This window comes from Mastomys coucha, chromosome X (genome assembly GCF_008632895.1).
Source record: "Mastomys coucha isolate ucsf_1 chromosome X, UCSF_Mcou_1, whole genome shotgun sequence".
Classification (NCBI taxonomy): domain Eukaryota; kingdom Metazoa; phylum Chordata; class Mammalia; order Rodentia; family Muridae; genus Mastomys; species Mastomys coucha.
This window is the reverse complement of record NC_045030.1, coordinates 152649244-152665393: the sequence shown is the minus strand read 5'-3', so window position 1 is coordinate 152665393 and position 16150 is coordinate 152649244. Positions and strand designations below refer to the sequence as shown.

At 41.6% G+C, this 16150-nt stretch overlaps 1 protein-coding gene across 1 annotated transcript; it reads right to left on the bottom strand.

The window, feature by feature from the left end:
* Positions 1-533: 533 nt before the first annotated feature.
* On the bottom strand, positions 534-14059 carry Eif1ax (eukaryotic translation initiation factor 1A X-linked). Its single transcript, XM_031370127.1, has 7 exons — positions 13650-14059; positions 9141-9224; positions 8166-8269; positions 7108-7158; positions 4677-4758; positions 3380-3471; positions 534-838 (listed from the first exon to the last, which is right to left on the bottom strand). The coding sequence occupies exons 1-7, from the start codon at positions 13663-13665 to the stop codon at positions 833-835; spliced, it is 435 nt and encodes a 144-aa protein (XP_031225987.1). The 5' UTR covers positions 13666-14059; the 3' UTR covers positions 534-832.
* Between the last annotated feature and the right edge of the window lie 2091 nt (positions 14060-16150).

Genomic DNA, 16150 nt, shown 5'->3' with positions numbered 1-16150 from the left:
TACACACCTTTAATCCCAGCACTTGGAGGCAGAGGGAGGAAGAGCTTGCAGCCAGCCTGGTGTGGAAACCTATCTCAACACTCACCACCCGCAAACAAACAAACAAACCCCAAACCCCAAAAAACATTTTGGAAATGCCTTTCCTCCTCCAGTAAGGTGATGACTGTAAAAATAAAATTATGAAAAAAATGTACATGGTATCAAAACTAGTATAAAAATAGCCACATAATTAAATATGAAAAGCAGACTTACCATTTTTGCATTTAAATAGATTTCTGCCAGGTATGGTGGTACATACATAAGCTCTCAGCACTCAGGAGGTCAAGAAAGGAGGATCATAGCAAGTTTGAGGTCCACCAGTACTCCAGTGAACTCCAAGCTAGCCTCAGATACAAAGTTAGACTCTGTCTCAAAATATAACAAAAACAAAACAAAGATTTCTGCCTCCATTTGTATCAAAAATCTCTGGGCAACTAGAATATACACAAAGACTGTACAGTCAACAGCTATGCAAAGGTAGGACTTAATCATAATTTATACTGAGTACAAGGCAAATAGTTTATTCAAAACACCCATTTACTTACTGGAAGGGGTCAAAGTATGAAAGGTTTTTTTTTTCCCTTAAATGGTCTTCGTAAGGACAATTTCATCGAATCAACAAAGTGGGCTTAGCATATCAGTTAAGATTATCAGTTATGAAAGACTGTAGTACCGAATCTGCCTCAACAAATTACAATCAAGATGATAGTGAAAACTTTTGAGGTCTATGGCCTGATTCCAAACTTGAAGGACAATCTTCAGGAAGACTGGAATGTAAAATGTTGAGTTCATTTTAGATCTGAAAGAGAAAAGAACATTAAGTCAAATGGAAAATTCTAAAACAGATCCTATATGTGTGATTGTGGGGGTGCAGTGCTAGTGGACCCTGGAGGAAGAGGACCTCAGGACCAATGCCATTTGCCAGCCTCAGTGGGCACCCGCACACACAAGCCTACACAATCTTTAGAAAAATAACACGTATCATGTAAAATATTACGGAGACTGGGGTTTCTAAAAGTTGAGTTGTAATTGAGAAAAGCTTACATGTGGAATTTTCTCTTCAAACCAAGTTGATTTCCTATGTAACCCACGACAACATTTCCCTTAGGACTTTGGGATTCTTTGCTCCTTTAGAATGCTTGCTGATCATGCAGAGGTCCCTGGTATGGTTCCTATCACCAATGAGGTAGTTCATAACTGACTGCAACTCCAGCTCCAGGGAACCTAACATACTCTTCTAGCCTCAACTGACACTCACATGCATGTATGCAGACACCCCCACCCCCACAAAACATTCTTTTTTGATTTAAGAAGTAAGATAAGAACACAAGTAGTGCAAAAGGAAGGAGACAGTAAGCTTCATCAACAGCCAAGCCATCTCTCCAGCCCTGATTTCAGATTTAGTATTTTGGGATTAGGAAAAGATAAGAGGTACCATGACTATGACCCTTAAGAACTAGTTATGTCGGCCGGGCGGTGGTGGCACACACCTTTAATCTCAGCACTTGGGAGGCAGAGGCAGGCGGATTTCTGAGTTCGAGGCCAGCCTGGTCTACAGAGTGAGTGCCAGGTCTATACAAAGAAACCCTGTCTCGAAAATAAAAAAATAAAAACAAACAAACAAGTTATGTCTTAAATCCTTTTCTTTCAATTTGGTTTCAGTACTGATATAATACCTTTAAACATGTAGAAAACAGCTAGAGAAATGTACCCAGGAGAGAAAGCAGAGGTTTCAGGTGACAGAACAAGCTTTTAAGAACAAACCTAAACCAACCAAGACATAGTTCATGGGCCAGGAAGATGGCTCAAAAGGCAGGTGTGTTTGTTGCCAAAGCTGAGGCTCTTTAGAACCCATGTGAATTGAACTTAACATGTATGGCCTACTACAGGAATGCCTGTTCACCCGTACACAAAATAAATACATATTTTAAGATAGTACTTGCAACAATATAAATTCTAGGGGTAGAGATGGTTAAAATTGCTTACTGCTCCTGCAGAGTTTTGTTACTGGCACCCAAATCACCTTTAACTCCAGTTCCAGAGGATTGGATGCTCTCTTTTTTAGTCTCCATGTGCACCCCTCCAATATACACATGGTATACATGGTACCCAACTCACACATACTACACATAAGTAAAGGACAATAAAAGTATAAAAAGAGGACCATAGACCTGTAGCTTCTTCCTATGTTTCCTTTTCTCTCCCCCTGTTTGCTTTCTGAATTACTAGGTGATTCCTCAGGACCCTGGACATGCTAGGAAGTATCCTACCACTGAGTTATGGCTTTACTCAAGATTGTGTAATTTCCTATAGAGTCTCACCTTAGTATAAGCATCAAAACTTTTGGATTAGCATATAACCCATAACATGGTTACTGTATGCTCATTCTACTGCCAAAATACAAGTAATAATTTAGTCAAAGTATGTTTTGCTGGGAGTGGTGGAGCATATATTTAATCTTAGAACTTAGACACCAATACTACACTAACTTCCCCCACCCCCAAATCTCCAAAGAAACCTACATTTAAAAAAAATCACTTCCTATTGTGGAGTATGTGTTAAAATGTTACTTATTTTATATGCACACCACACGTGTGCCTAGTGCCCTTGAGGTCAGAAAGAGGACGTAAGAAGTCCTCTGGAACTGGAGTTTACAGGTGGGTGCTGTGACTCAAACCTGGGTCCTTTGGAACCCTTACCTACTAAGCTATCTCTCCAGCCTTAAAATGTTTTTCTAAAGGTATTTAATGCAGTATTTAGTAGAGGACCAGGGCTCAATTCTCAGCAGCCACATGGAAGCTTATACCCATCTGCAACTCCAGTTACAGGGCTTCTGACACCTTCACACAGACAGACATGCAGGCAAAAATGCACATAAAAATTACGTATTTCTTTTTTAAAAAAGAAGCATATTTTGTTATTGATAGTACCATGTTGAAAGCTAGGTGTGGGTGCAAGGAATTGCTGTGTAACTCTGGCTGGCCTGGTATTTACTTTGCAATCCGGGCTGACTTGCAGAAATCATCTGGCTTCAGTTTCCCAAATATACTTTTATTTGTATACATTATTTGTGCTAAATAATGGTTTTCACTGCAACATTTCATACACGCACAGACATGTCTCTATCCAATATTCACTTATTATTCTTTCATATCTCCACTTTGATCATCTTCCTCTTTCTGAATGTTCCTCCCACTCCAAACACATACACAGATATATACATACACACTTGTTTAAATGTTCTCTAGTCCGAGTATTATAGACATTTAAGGGAAAGGGCTATTATCTTTGTATATAACTCATGAACAGAAAGCAGGAAAAGCAGGATGTGTCTACTTACATCATCGATGTCTTCATCATCATCCCCAATGTCATCGAACTGAATTTCATCATCATCTCCAGGACCAAATGTATCAGTTTCATTGATTTTAGCTAAAGAACACACACACAAAAAAACCACTGATAATATAATAAAAATATTGACTTCCAACTTTCTACTAATTTTGCTATGTGGAGCAAAATATTGTTTCCAAGGGCTCCCAAGAAAGACAATCTCTAATTATACTACCTCTGAAGCAATTACACCCTTCAGGTAAACTTCAGAAGTTTATATACATACTAACAACTTTATTTCCTATGTCAAGAAAAAAAAAGAAAAGAAAAGGAAAGAAAAAAGAAAAGGTAGTTACTTTAGGAGGGAGATAGATTTGAGGAGTCATGCATTACTGGCCCTGGTATTAAGGAAAGTTTCAAGTGTCCAGAAAACTTAACTCCTGATCCAAGTGAACCATACAGAAACAAACAAACAAACAAACAAACAAACAAACAAAAGAAACAAGACACAAAAACAAGAGAAGAAAAGAACCACCAATTCCCATCAATTAATTAGGAAGAAACATCTGGGTAAGTCATGCTTTTCTCTAAAGAATGAAAAGGACTCAATGTACTACTTCATCCCCAAATCTCTTACTGTTTCCTAGAATGGAGTGGCAAATTTATAATTCTCAGTATGGTCTTACTGTTTACAAGAGGTCATGTTCTCATAAGGAACCACAGTGCAGGCATTTACAAAAAAACCTGACACATGAAAAAAATAGACTTACAAAACAGTGTATAAAGGATATTTTTCCTCTGAAAAGGGTATAGGAGGCTTGTATTTTGGGGAGGGAAATAAAGTTTAAAAAACATATATTAATGCAAAATGATACAATAGATTAAAAGTGACATTCACTGAAATCTATTCACCATACTATGTAGTCACTACCCCTTATATTTATACACAAGCAAGGGCACTCTTGAAGGAGTGTTTTCAACAGTGTTAGTGACTGAAACTGGTTTGTGTATGCTAAGGTGGCTGTGACTGAACCGTACTGTACCACCAACCTTTCTTGAAAGAGTCTGAACATACCATAACAAATAATTCCTTTGGCCGATACTGTACTTTCTCACTAAACACACTTTTATCAGGAACAGAATTTTAGTACCTTCTTTCTTATGGTATCTAATATGAAGTATAAACAGGTATGCTTAACTCTAATAGGATCATCTGTAAAAATCTATAAAATTTCATCCACTGCTTAAATGCCAGCAGGCAACCTAAACACCATAAGATTTGTTAAGAATAACTCAGTCCTTACCATGCTCCGGAAGCTCGCCATAGGCCTTGAGACTTCTAGCTTCATCTGCATTGTATTTTAAAATGACATCGGCTTTGTTGTCCTTAAAACAAAAAAAAGCGATTTTTAGATCTGATTATATTACACTATTATCTGTTATATCATATAAAACTTTCAAATTGAATTTAAAAGTTCAAATCTCAATATTTTGACATAAAATCTTTTTCCACTTCCTTAGATTTAACTCAGGTTTATGAACACAACTGAGAAATAACTAAAAATTCTGGGAAGATAAAGCTCACATCTCTAACAGCAGAACCACACAGACTTAATCCTTTATATTACTTATAAAGTAATATAAAGGGTGGTGGTGGCACACGCCTTTAATCCCAGCACTTGGGAGGCAGAGGCAAGTGGATTTCTGAGTTCAAGGCCAGCCTGGTCTACAGAGTGAGTTCCAGGACAGCCAGGGCTATACAGAGAAACCATGTCTCGAAAAACCAAATAAAGAAGCACAAATGCTTCCCTAGAAAAATTTACCAAGCAATCAAACACCGCAAGTCAAGACTGAGACTTGGTATCAAAAACTAAGGAATTTAATATGTATGTGTTGTCACGCAGCACTCGTCTACTTCTGTAGTGTCTGTATGACAGGCCTAAAAAACCTGATCATGGACCTGATCCTCCTACGCTTCAAAAGGAGTCAGTCTCCTGAGGTAGTCAGTTGCTGACATCTCCTAGCTCAGATGTGTTCCAGATTGGTCTCTGCTCAAGTCTGTGGAGAGATCTGCATGCTTTCTTTATTCAGGCATAAAGGTGCCCTAAGAAATATTTCATTATTAGCTAAAACTGAAATTAAACATTATTTCCTGGCCTCCACAGTGTTTCAATAATCCTAATAGATTTCCTAGCTGTAATTAGCTTGGAATCTTTACAAAGAAGCTGTCTTTCCAGACAGGGTGTCTCAAGAGTTAAAGCTAGCAGTTAGGCACTTATCAGAGCAGTCCCACACAAGGCAGAATTGCTTTACTAACCAGAGAGAAGTTTTAGGGCTTCTGTCACTAATTATCTATGTTACAGCCAAGGAATACTAGTATACAACCTTCAGCTACTCGCCTCAGACAGACCCAGAGAATTTAACCTGCCTAGGTGACTTCTGTTGTCTGCCCTGTTCTCTGTATTCTATATAAGCCTGATTTTCACTTTGTACAAATTGCATTCAGATACCACACTCCCTTGTGTCACTTGCTGAATTCTTTGCCCATCAGGCCAGAATTTTTATCACCCCGCAGAGCAAGGGGTCCCCAAAGCAACCCAGTCCATGGCAATGTGTATGTACATGCATGTATGTGTGGATAGCTGTGGAAGCTAGCAGGGGCGTAAGATCAAAAAGAATAAGTGGTTTATGAATTTAGAGCACCTTTTTTTCAACCAAAGCACTAATGATAACTCTGAGCCAGTGGAATGCTATGCATTAAAGGGTGTTCCATACCACCAGTACCCTACCCAAGACCCTCACTCAAGCTATGGTACCTAGAATAGTCTCCAAACACCGGCTATGCCCCTATGGAGTGACAAATCACCTACAGAGAACCCTATAGTTTGAAACAAAGATGTCAATTCTTTTAATCTGGAACACAAAAGTAAAAAACTAAGTATGGTAAGAGGCAAACAAATCAAAATGTATTAAAGGGACAGACATAGTGGTTGTGATGGGGGGAACTGATCAGCTGCCTTTGTTTCCCGCTGCAATGTCCACTATGATGGACTGTCCCTTCAAACCAAGCCGAAACAGACCCTTTCTTCCTTTTGCTTGTGCCATAGCAATTAGAAGAGAAGGGGAGGGGGAGAGGGAGAGAGGTTCTGCGTAAGGGGGTACTGAGGAGAGGGTGAGCTGATATTGGGAAGTAAGTAAATTTTTTAAAAAAATGAATATATCAGGCTATATGCCATTGGTGGGATATAACTAGATTCATTCAGCTGTAAAACCCCACACAATTGGTTATTAAATTTTAAAGGATGTATAAAGTAAAAAAGAAAAACTGGAGGACAACTAAAGTATAGAAACCTATTATACAGTAGTATCGGTCATTGTAAAATGGAAAACTTCAAATAGTCACGACAGAGAAAAACTAAATCTCTGACTCCACAGACTGGCATTTGGGAACCATAATGCCAGGGACCCCCAGCATAATGCCTAAGACACATGGACTGTTAGAAAATGGCACCTCAGAGCTGGAGAGATGGCTCACTGGTTAAGAGCACTGACTGCTCTTCCAGAGGTCCTGAGTTCAATTCCCAGCAACCACATGGTGGCTCACAACCATCTGTAATGGGATCTGATGTCCTCTGCTGGTGTGTCTGAAGAGAGCAACACTATACTCACATAAAATAAATATAAAATGGATCCTCAAGTTCAAACAAATCAACAACAAACTGAAAAGTGACTTACCTGGTAATCTCGGAGGCCCACCAATATGATATCTGAGGTATTTATCCAAACCTACAAAAGAAAAATCACTGTATGACATGTTTTTTGTTTTGTTTTATTTTGTTTTTTCGAGACAGGGTTTCTCTGTGTAGCCTTGGCTGTCCTGGAACTCACTGTAGACCAGGCTGGCCTCGAACTCAGAAATCCGCCTGCCTCTGCCTCCCAATGCTGGGATTAAAGGCGTGTGCCACCACCGCCCGGCGTATGATATGTTTTAAATAAAATGAAATCATGAAATCCTAGAGATGATTCAATTAGGAACTAATGAGTTTACAAACCACTTGGTTATCTACTATAAAAACAGAAAAATGGGGCTGGAGAGATGGCTCAGCGGTTAAGAGCACTAACTGCTCTTCTGAAGGTCCTGAGTTCAAATCCCAGCAACCACATGATGACTCACAACCATCTGTAATAGGATCTGATGCCCTCTTCTGGTGTGTCTGAAGATAGCAACAGTGTATTCATACATAAAGTAAACAAATCTTTAAAAAACCCCAGAAAACTATGGTTTTCTAAGTCACTGTCTTCTACCTACCCACACTGACACATCCTTTTCCTTTGTGAAGGACTGGTATCAGGAAAATAAAGCATTCTCTCCCCTGCAACTACCTGCCACTCAGTGCTGGGACTTACTGGAACGCAAAGGGCCATTTGCCATACCTCTTTAGGACTCCTTAAAATTGGAATAGTTCTCCAGGCCCCTCCCTCTTCACACCATCAACAGTTTTGAAGATAGGGTATTTGTTTTTCAGACCATTCTTCAAATTAGATTTGTTGGGTGAATGGTTAAGAATGTAATCTTTGAATTCCTTCTATGGTCTTACACTGGACTTACAGGAACATCCCTGTAGAGGTGGGGGGGCCGAGCATGAACCTCACTAATATAGTGTGGTTGTTCTTAACATGTTAAGGGGGCCTGGGATGGCTTCCCAGCAACACATGCAGCCACTCCACTAAGGCATTCCACTATACTCCTCACCACTTCTCTATTAGGATAAAATGGATGTCCAAATACTTACCTTTTTTCTTAATTTCCCTCTAATGTGGCACAGCCTCTTTACACCATCAAAACACATGGCTTCCAGTCGTCCGTTTCCCAACATTTTGATTACTTGAGCATATTCTAAGAGAAAAAAAATGCAAGAAATATTGCCCTTTTTGATAAAAACAACTTGATAATAGTCCACTGAAGATTAAACAAGAACATGTGGTTTTATATATAAAGAATAAATATACAAAGGGCAAATATGGAATAAACAGAGGGAACTAAACACTTGACTAGTTAATGGTTGAACCAGAAGACAGACTTTGTAATGTAACAACCTGGGCCTGTTATTAGATGTCTGAATTATACTGCTCACGACTATGCTCTACTTCAAGAGATCAAAGGTATCAGGATATACATCATATCTCAGAAATCTCAGACTCAGATCTCGTTTCATGCCCTTACTTCTGTCTTTGAATCTTTATTAGAGAAATCTCATGACACTTTCAGTACAAATATCATAAATGTTAGTGATATCCTTGCTGAATTAGTATAACAGTACTTATTCTTGGAAAGCCAGAATCTTCCTTCACTTGGGTCATTTGCCAAATTATCCTCTTTTTCTTGAGATGGGATATTTATTGTCATTTAGCCTTGGTTACCCTGGAAGTCAACAGATCCGCCTGCTTGTCTCCCTGCCTCTGAGTGTCGAGATTAAAAGTGTGTATTACTGGGCTAGAGAGAAGACAGTGGCAGTGTAGTCCTATACATAAAATAAATCTTATTTTTAAAAAAGAAATGTGTATTACTATGCCTGGCTTAAAATGCCAAATTCTTAACCAGAATCTTTTAAGAAAAGGTAATACCCAAATGGTGGTGCAAATAAACTCTAACATTATCAGAGGCAGCCAGCCAGAAGTCTAGTCTGTTAGCCAGAAAGTGTTCGATCCCCAACATAGGAAAACAAATAGGAAACTCAAATAAGAGCCCAGCTTCTCTAGCATCTTACCTTGTCCATCCTCCTTGAATACAAGCTCTCGCTTTTCAGATTCATTCTCATTTTTCCCTCTACGCCTGTTTTTACCTCCTTTTCCTAGTGGTTTTGATAAGAAAAAAAAAAAGGTATCAGTTATCTGCAAAACACTATGAAGAGAAAAGTGTTAGACAAACATTGTTTAACAGACTTAAAAACACTGCCTTTGTTTGTTTTGGAGACAGGGTTTCTCTGTGTAGACCACACTGACCTGGAACTCGGACATCCATCTGCCTGCCTCTGCCTCCCAACTGTTGGGCTTAAAGGTATGTACTAGTACTACCCAGCTAGAATAGCATCTTTAAAAGCCATTTAAATTTAAAAATTGATGCAATCTGGTTAATCGTGTTAAACTTACCACCTTCAGGTGTATAATGTTACCACATTAGCCTCCTGACTCCTCATGGAATTTCCTAACTAAAACCCTCATTTTTTCATATATTCTGTTTGTTTTGTTGTTGTTGTTGTTCTATTTTTCGAGACAGGGTTTGTCTGTGTAGCCTTGGCTGTCCTGGAACTCACTCTGTAGACCAGGCTGGCCTCAAACTCAGAAATTCACCTGCCTCTGCCTCCCAAGTGCTGGGATTGAAGGCATGCGCCACCACTGCCCAGCCATATATTCTGATTCCTAGGCTCCATCTCCCACCCCATATGGTTTCATTCTGTGTCATGAGAAAATGAAGGCATCTAAGGAACAATAATAAAATTAAAGACACAATAACAAAATAGGAATGACAAAACAACCAAGAAAACACAAGAACTGAATCTAGACAAATAGATATGTATTCACACACAGGAATGCCATAAAAGCCTAAACCCAGAAGTGATAATATCAAGTACAGAAGCTGTTGAGTAAGGTTAGAAAGAAAAAAACCCTCCCAAGATTTACTGAGTTCCTTTTGCTGGGCATGGGGCCGCCCTCAAGATGGTTAGGTGAGTGCAGTGGCCATGCTCTTACCTGCTGTTTCAGAGTGCCACCCAATTGTCACAATCATCTTGAATATTCTGTCATTTAGTTCCAGTTTACCAGTAAGTTCACTAAAGTTCAGGGATTAAATAACTCATTCAAAATTGTAGTCGATGAGCTTGGGATCCCAGATGCAGCCTCAACCCTCCTCCGTCCTACCAGGGCTCTCATATTAAGGCTCCTTTCCAGAGAATTCTGTTCCACAATCTTAACCACACAGGCTTCAGCTGTCTTCTTTTTTTAGACAGGGTCTTTCATTATAGCTCATGTTAGCTTTGATTTTACGAGACAGGGTTTCTCTGTATAGCCCTGGCTGTCCTGGAACTCACTCTGTAGACCAGGCTGGCCTCGAACTCAGAAATCCACCTGCCTCTGCCTCCCAATTGCTGGGATTAAAGGCGTGAGCCACCACCGCCCGGCCCCCACGTTAGCTTTGAAAGTGGGGTAATCCTTCTGTCTCAGTCTCCTGAATGCTGGGAGTACAAGTGTAAGCTACCATACTGGGTCCTGATAAGTTTTACAAAACTGTACCTGACCCCCCACACTCCGCCCCATGATAGGTGAGAGGAAAATGAAATTATTGCTTCTAGAATGGAACATACTGATTTCATAACAGCAGAAGGCTAGTAATCCCATGAGTTGAAACTTTATCTTTTGAAGTGTACCATAACGTAATGGAGATAGTATAGTTTTAAAAGCAGGGTGTTACTTGCCTCTAGAGCCTCTTTTAAAATGTATTTAATGTTGTTCATGTCTGCCTGTCTATTGTGAGCATTCCTGGAGCCTAAGGAGGCACTAAAAGAGGACTCTGGATGACCTGCAAATGCTTGAGATCCTAGATCCAGCCTCAACCCTCCTTAGACAGTTGTAAGCTGCAAAGTGTGTGCTGGGAACTGAATGAAGGACCCCTGAAGAGCAGCCAGTGCTCCCTAAATATCTTAATATCTATCAACAGTGGTACCATACAATGGAAAAAAAGAAATGAGCAAGACAGGTATAGTGGTACTTGCCTGTAATCTCAAGAGTCCCCAGTATTCCCCTTTCTATTTTACTGCCAGGAAATCAAATGCTTTTCAAATTCTCTTTGAAAGAATGAAAGCCAGTGCATCTTTAATCCCAGAGGTAGAAAAGCAGGTGGATCTCTCTAAGTTTGAGGCCAGCCTGATCTATACAGAGTGAGGTCCAGGACAATGAGTTACACAGAAAATTCTGTATCAAACAAACAAAGAATGAAATGAGACCAAGACTGAGTATGACAGAACAGCAACAAAATAACCACTCTTTTCTTTTTAAACCCCACTCTCTTTCTAAAAGACTTGCCTAGTTCTTAAGCTCAACTACAATTCTTAAATCCTTTCTTTAAACTACAGAGGTGTTTCAGAGAAATAAGCCCAGGTAGGATACTTCTTAAAACATACCAGGCTAGCGACTAGAAGGTGATTTAGTGTAGAAATTCTGTTTCCCTGGAACCAAATGGGAATCTACTATTCACCTATGGGTGGAGTCACCAGACAGGAGGTGAGTAAGTCCAACAAATATTTATTGAGCATCTTTTAGGCTAAGTACTACTGAGCCAGTGTGATTATGACTGACACCATTCCCATCCTCTTAGGGCTGACAACTAGTGTGACAACTGGAAATCCAGTCACTAGAGTTAGGGTGAGATTAAGACCCCTCACCTATTGAGGTGCTCCAGCTGCCATCTCAGAATAAGGACGTCTACAGGTAGGAATTTTAAAAGTTTGAACATATTATGCTTACAATAATCAGCAACAATCCTTGCACAAAGACTGGCAACCTTCATTTTTGAGGCCCAGCAGTGAGAGGGAGACAAGTTTAAGGCCAGCTGGGGGCACATAGCAAGACTATCTTTTTTCTCCTGGTCTAACTTTGTTCCCCCCTCCGGGTCCCACCTCTGACAGGGTGTCCCTGCCCCCACCATCTCCTCTTCCAGGTGCACCTTCTCCCACTGAAGCCAGACAAGTCAGTCCGCTGCTACATTTGTGGGAAGGGTTAGAGGAAGGACTGCAAGACTATCTTAAATCAATCTGTTCACAAAACTGTGACCAAGTACTCAGAGGGCTAATGTAAATGGTGACAGGCACAAAGAGTAATTATCTAACTAGACTTCTTGGAGCCAACTTTCAAGCAGAAAAAGAGAATGGGGCAAGGGAGAAGGTCCCAAGGATGAAAGATCAAAGACAAGTTTAAAAAAAAAACCATGTGTGTGTGATTATAGAGGGGCGGGGGAGGCAGAAGAGGGCACTGGATCCCCTAGAGCTGGAGTTATGAGCAGCCCCATGTGGGTGTGGGAACCTAACTTTGGTTCTCTTAACCAGGAAGATGTGCATCTCTGCCCAAAGATTTTATTTTTTTTCTAAAAGAGAAGTTTCTCTGTGTAGTCCTGGCACACTATGTAGACCAGGCTGAGGAACTCAAGAGATCCACCTGCCTCTGCCTCCCAAGTGCTGGGGATTAAAGGCGCGCACCCCTCCCCCCACTCAAGTTCTTAAGGGCTGTGTAATGTGTTTGTTCCTCTCCTTTGGGAAATAAAAGCTTTTCACTACTTTTTACTTTATATTTTTGAGAAATTTCGAGGACAATGAATACAGCAAGCCTGTAATTCCAGGTACTCGGGAAGCTGAAACAGGAGAATCCCAAGTTCAATGTTAGTTTAGGGTACAGAGCAAATTTCGGATCAGCCTGGGGACAGACAGAGCAAAGCAAAGCGGTAGAGTGCTGGTAAGGATAGATTTGATCCCATAAACAAACAAACAAACAAACAAACAAACAAAACCAAAAAACACCACCACAAAATACTGAAAATATACAAAAATGAGATTGACCTCGGGAACGCTGCTTAGAATTTGTAATCATTATTTTTTTCCATCAAAACATACACATGATCTGAAACAAAGGTGGAAAAGTTGGCTAAATATGGGTCAAGTGCTCTGTGGAAAAAGTTAAGCCCGGTAAAACTATGGAGCAAAGTGATTCTCTAGGGATGAACTTTAAGAATGCATCAAAGTACTGGCCACCGGCTACACGGGAGCGGCCTCAGCAGTACCAACTAAGTGTCCATAAAGAATCCTAGGGAGGAGGTGCCAGATGGGCACGAAAACAAGCAAGGCATCAACCTTTTTCAAAGTTCAGAATGGCTCCCAGGGCTTAACTCCCCAGGTGTTGGAAGCCCGAGAAGTCCGAGGCAGGTGCTCTCCCGGGTCCCCCTGGCGCCTTGGTCAATGTGGCGCGAATCGGGGGCACGAGCCCACATTCTCACACAGGAGGCCCTACAAAAAAAAAATGGCGTCGACTCCACCCCAATGTGACCAAACTGGGAGCCTGGAGTAACTTCCCTGCGCTTCTGCCGAGCTCCGAGTAGGACGCAGAGAATGCAGCCCGAGGAGAGGCAAGGAAAGATGGCAGGAAGGTCACTGCGGCCTGGGCTGACCTCGAGGCCGCGAGCAGAGTCAGGGAACCGGCGGGGAGCAGGGCCCCGGTCCCAGTAGCGTCCTTACCTTTATTCTTGGGCATGGCGGCAAAGACTGGCCTGTGGCGTGCGGGGCCGTGCTCAGGCTGGCGGCAGGAAAGGCGGTGACTCCGACAGGCGACGCTGAGAAGTGCGCGGGATGAAGATTGTGCGGGAGGTCGAGAAGCGTGCTCGGGAGAGGTTGGTCACCCGGGCTTGCGAGAGCCGCCTGTGCCCACGCTCGGCAGTGGCAAATGGCGTCGCGGCAGCGGGCGGGGCTTCTCCCAGCCCTCCTCCTCCCCCGCCGGCGGGGCCCAGCCTCTCACCCTCCTTGGGCTCTAAGGCGCAGGCGTGGCTAAGGGGCAGCCCTATGGTGGGAGCCGAGGGAGAAGTCTGCCAGGGAGGGGCTCAGGGCTGCCAGTGGGCACGCAGTGGGTGGAGCGGGCCCCCCACCCCCGGCGTCCGGAAGGGGCCCGGAGGGGCCCTGCGTCACAGTGGAGGAGAGGAGGGGAAATTGAGGTGGTGCAGGCTGCTGGCTTGGGCATCATCTCTGCTTCCTAGCCAAGTGAGTCCCAGGCTTGACAAGCTGCTGACTCACTAACCTCATAGTTGAGTTTTAATGGGGCCCTTTCACCAGCCCAACCAAGCTGGAAGGCTAAGGGGAAGGAGAGAAGGCTTTTCTGCCATCCCCTTCCAAACTTTAATAGAATATTTGTGTGGCACTTAAAAATAAATCTCGTCCCTAACTCACTGTAGCCAGAATGTTTATAATGCTTAACAGAATGTCTGCACATGGTAGGTTGCTCAGCACATGCAGGATAAAAGGGATGGAAGAAAGTCGATGTTAGGGTCCAAATCTCCCAATATTCATGCTGAAGTTCTAACACATATGTATATTACTGTGTTTGGATATAAGGTCATTAAAGAAGCTATATTGAAATGAGATCCTTAGACTTGATGCCAAGACTTGACATTAAGCTGGGCATGGTGACATAGGCCTTTAAGGTAGTGAAGATGCAGAGGAAAGTAAACTATGAGTTACAGGCCAGCCAAGACTATAAAGTGAGACCCTATCTCAAAACCAAAACGAATGCAATTAGCACCTAGGCATAATGAGGTATAAAGAACAAAGAGTTCCTGGGCCAGTAATCATCTGCAAGCCATGGAGACCACAGAAGAAATCAGATTTGTGTTTACCTTGACCTTAGACTTGGAGTCTTAAAAACTGAGTAAAAGTAGTAGGCAGGCCTGGTCGTTCACTCCTATAATCCTAGCACCTGTGAAACTGAGGCAGGAGGATTGCTGCAAATTTAGGGGAAAGCTGGGCTACATAGTGAGTTCCAGGCTAGCCTGGGCTACATAGTAAGACCCTGACTACAAAACGAACAACACAGTCAAGAGAATGCCCATTTTTGATGTTTAAACAACTCACTCTCCCATTCTTTGTTCTGGTGGTTCCAGCAAAGGAATACTGCATAGCTTCTCAGAGCAAATAACTTTGCTTCAAACTAGGTTTATTTGGGCCAGTAAGATGGCTCAGTAGGTAAAAGCACTTATCAGGAAAGCCTGGCAAGCTGAGCTCAGTCCCTGGAACCCGTGGGAGAAAAGAACCAACTCCACAAAGTTGACCTCTGACAGCCACAGGTACTCCTCCATTCTGGCACTAATATAAAGAAATTTAAAGGTAGGCTTTATTTCAAATGACCTTTTTGGAAACATTTTAGTATTCTATAGAGAAGGAGACTAAATGAAAGAGAAATCAGGTATAATGATCTAACAGTACTTCTCTACTGTGGACATTTGGCAATGTCTGGAGACATTTCTGGTTGTCAGGAGTGGAGGAAGGAAGGAATGATGCTGATGTCTGAATAGAGGCCAGACATGCTGGTAAAAATTCTACAGCTCTAGCCTTACTGAGAAACTCAGCGACAGATAGATTTCTCAGAGTATAATTAAAAGATGACAGCAGAAACCGGGCATGTTACATACCTTTAACCCAGCACTCTAAGTCTGAGGTGGCAGGAGACTCTGAGTCTACATATACATATACATATACATATACATATACACATACACATACACATACACATACACATACACATACACATACACATACAGTGAGACCAGCTCTCAAGAAATGAAAAATGACAGGGGAATCAAAAGGTTCTCTCTTTTCATTTGCATTTTTTCAACCTACAGGCTTTTGGAGGGAACAGGGCTCATTATGTAGCCCAGTCTTCCTCCATCTCTACAGGGTGGAGATTGTGGGAATGAACTATAATGCATGGCTAAAAATCCAAATACTCCTAAGATTGGGCTCTGGAGTTTATAGAGACCTGAGTTTAAACAGATTTTACAAAAACTTCTTACTCTATGATCTGAGACATTTAGATCATCTTTGTAAGCCTCAGTTTTCTCATCACAGGAATTAATGGAACATGTCAGGCATTTAGCAATTATGTCTAGCACACAAGTAATCAGACCCGAAGTGTACAAATATATGTTTAAAAGTGAAGCACTTGATGGAAAGCCTCATAGGAGAAAATACAA

Coding starts and splice junctions, on each gene's coding strand:
- Eif1ax (XM_031370127.1), bottom strand. Junction 8,270..9,140: donor ATTCAAGGAGGATGGACAAG/GTAAGATGCTAG, acceptor TTTTTCTCTTAG/AATATGCTCAAGTAATCAAA. Junction 4,759..7,107: donor TGGGCCTCCGAGATTACCAG/GTAAGTCACTTT, acceptor TTTTGTTTTAAG/GACAACAAAGCCGATGTCAT.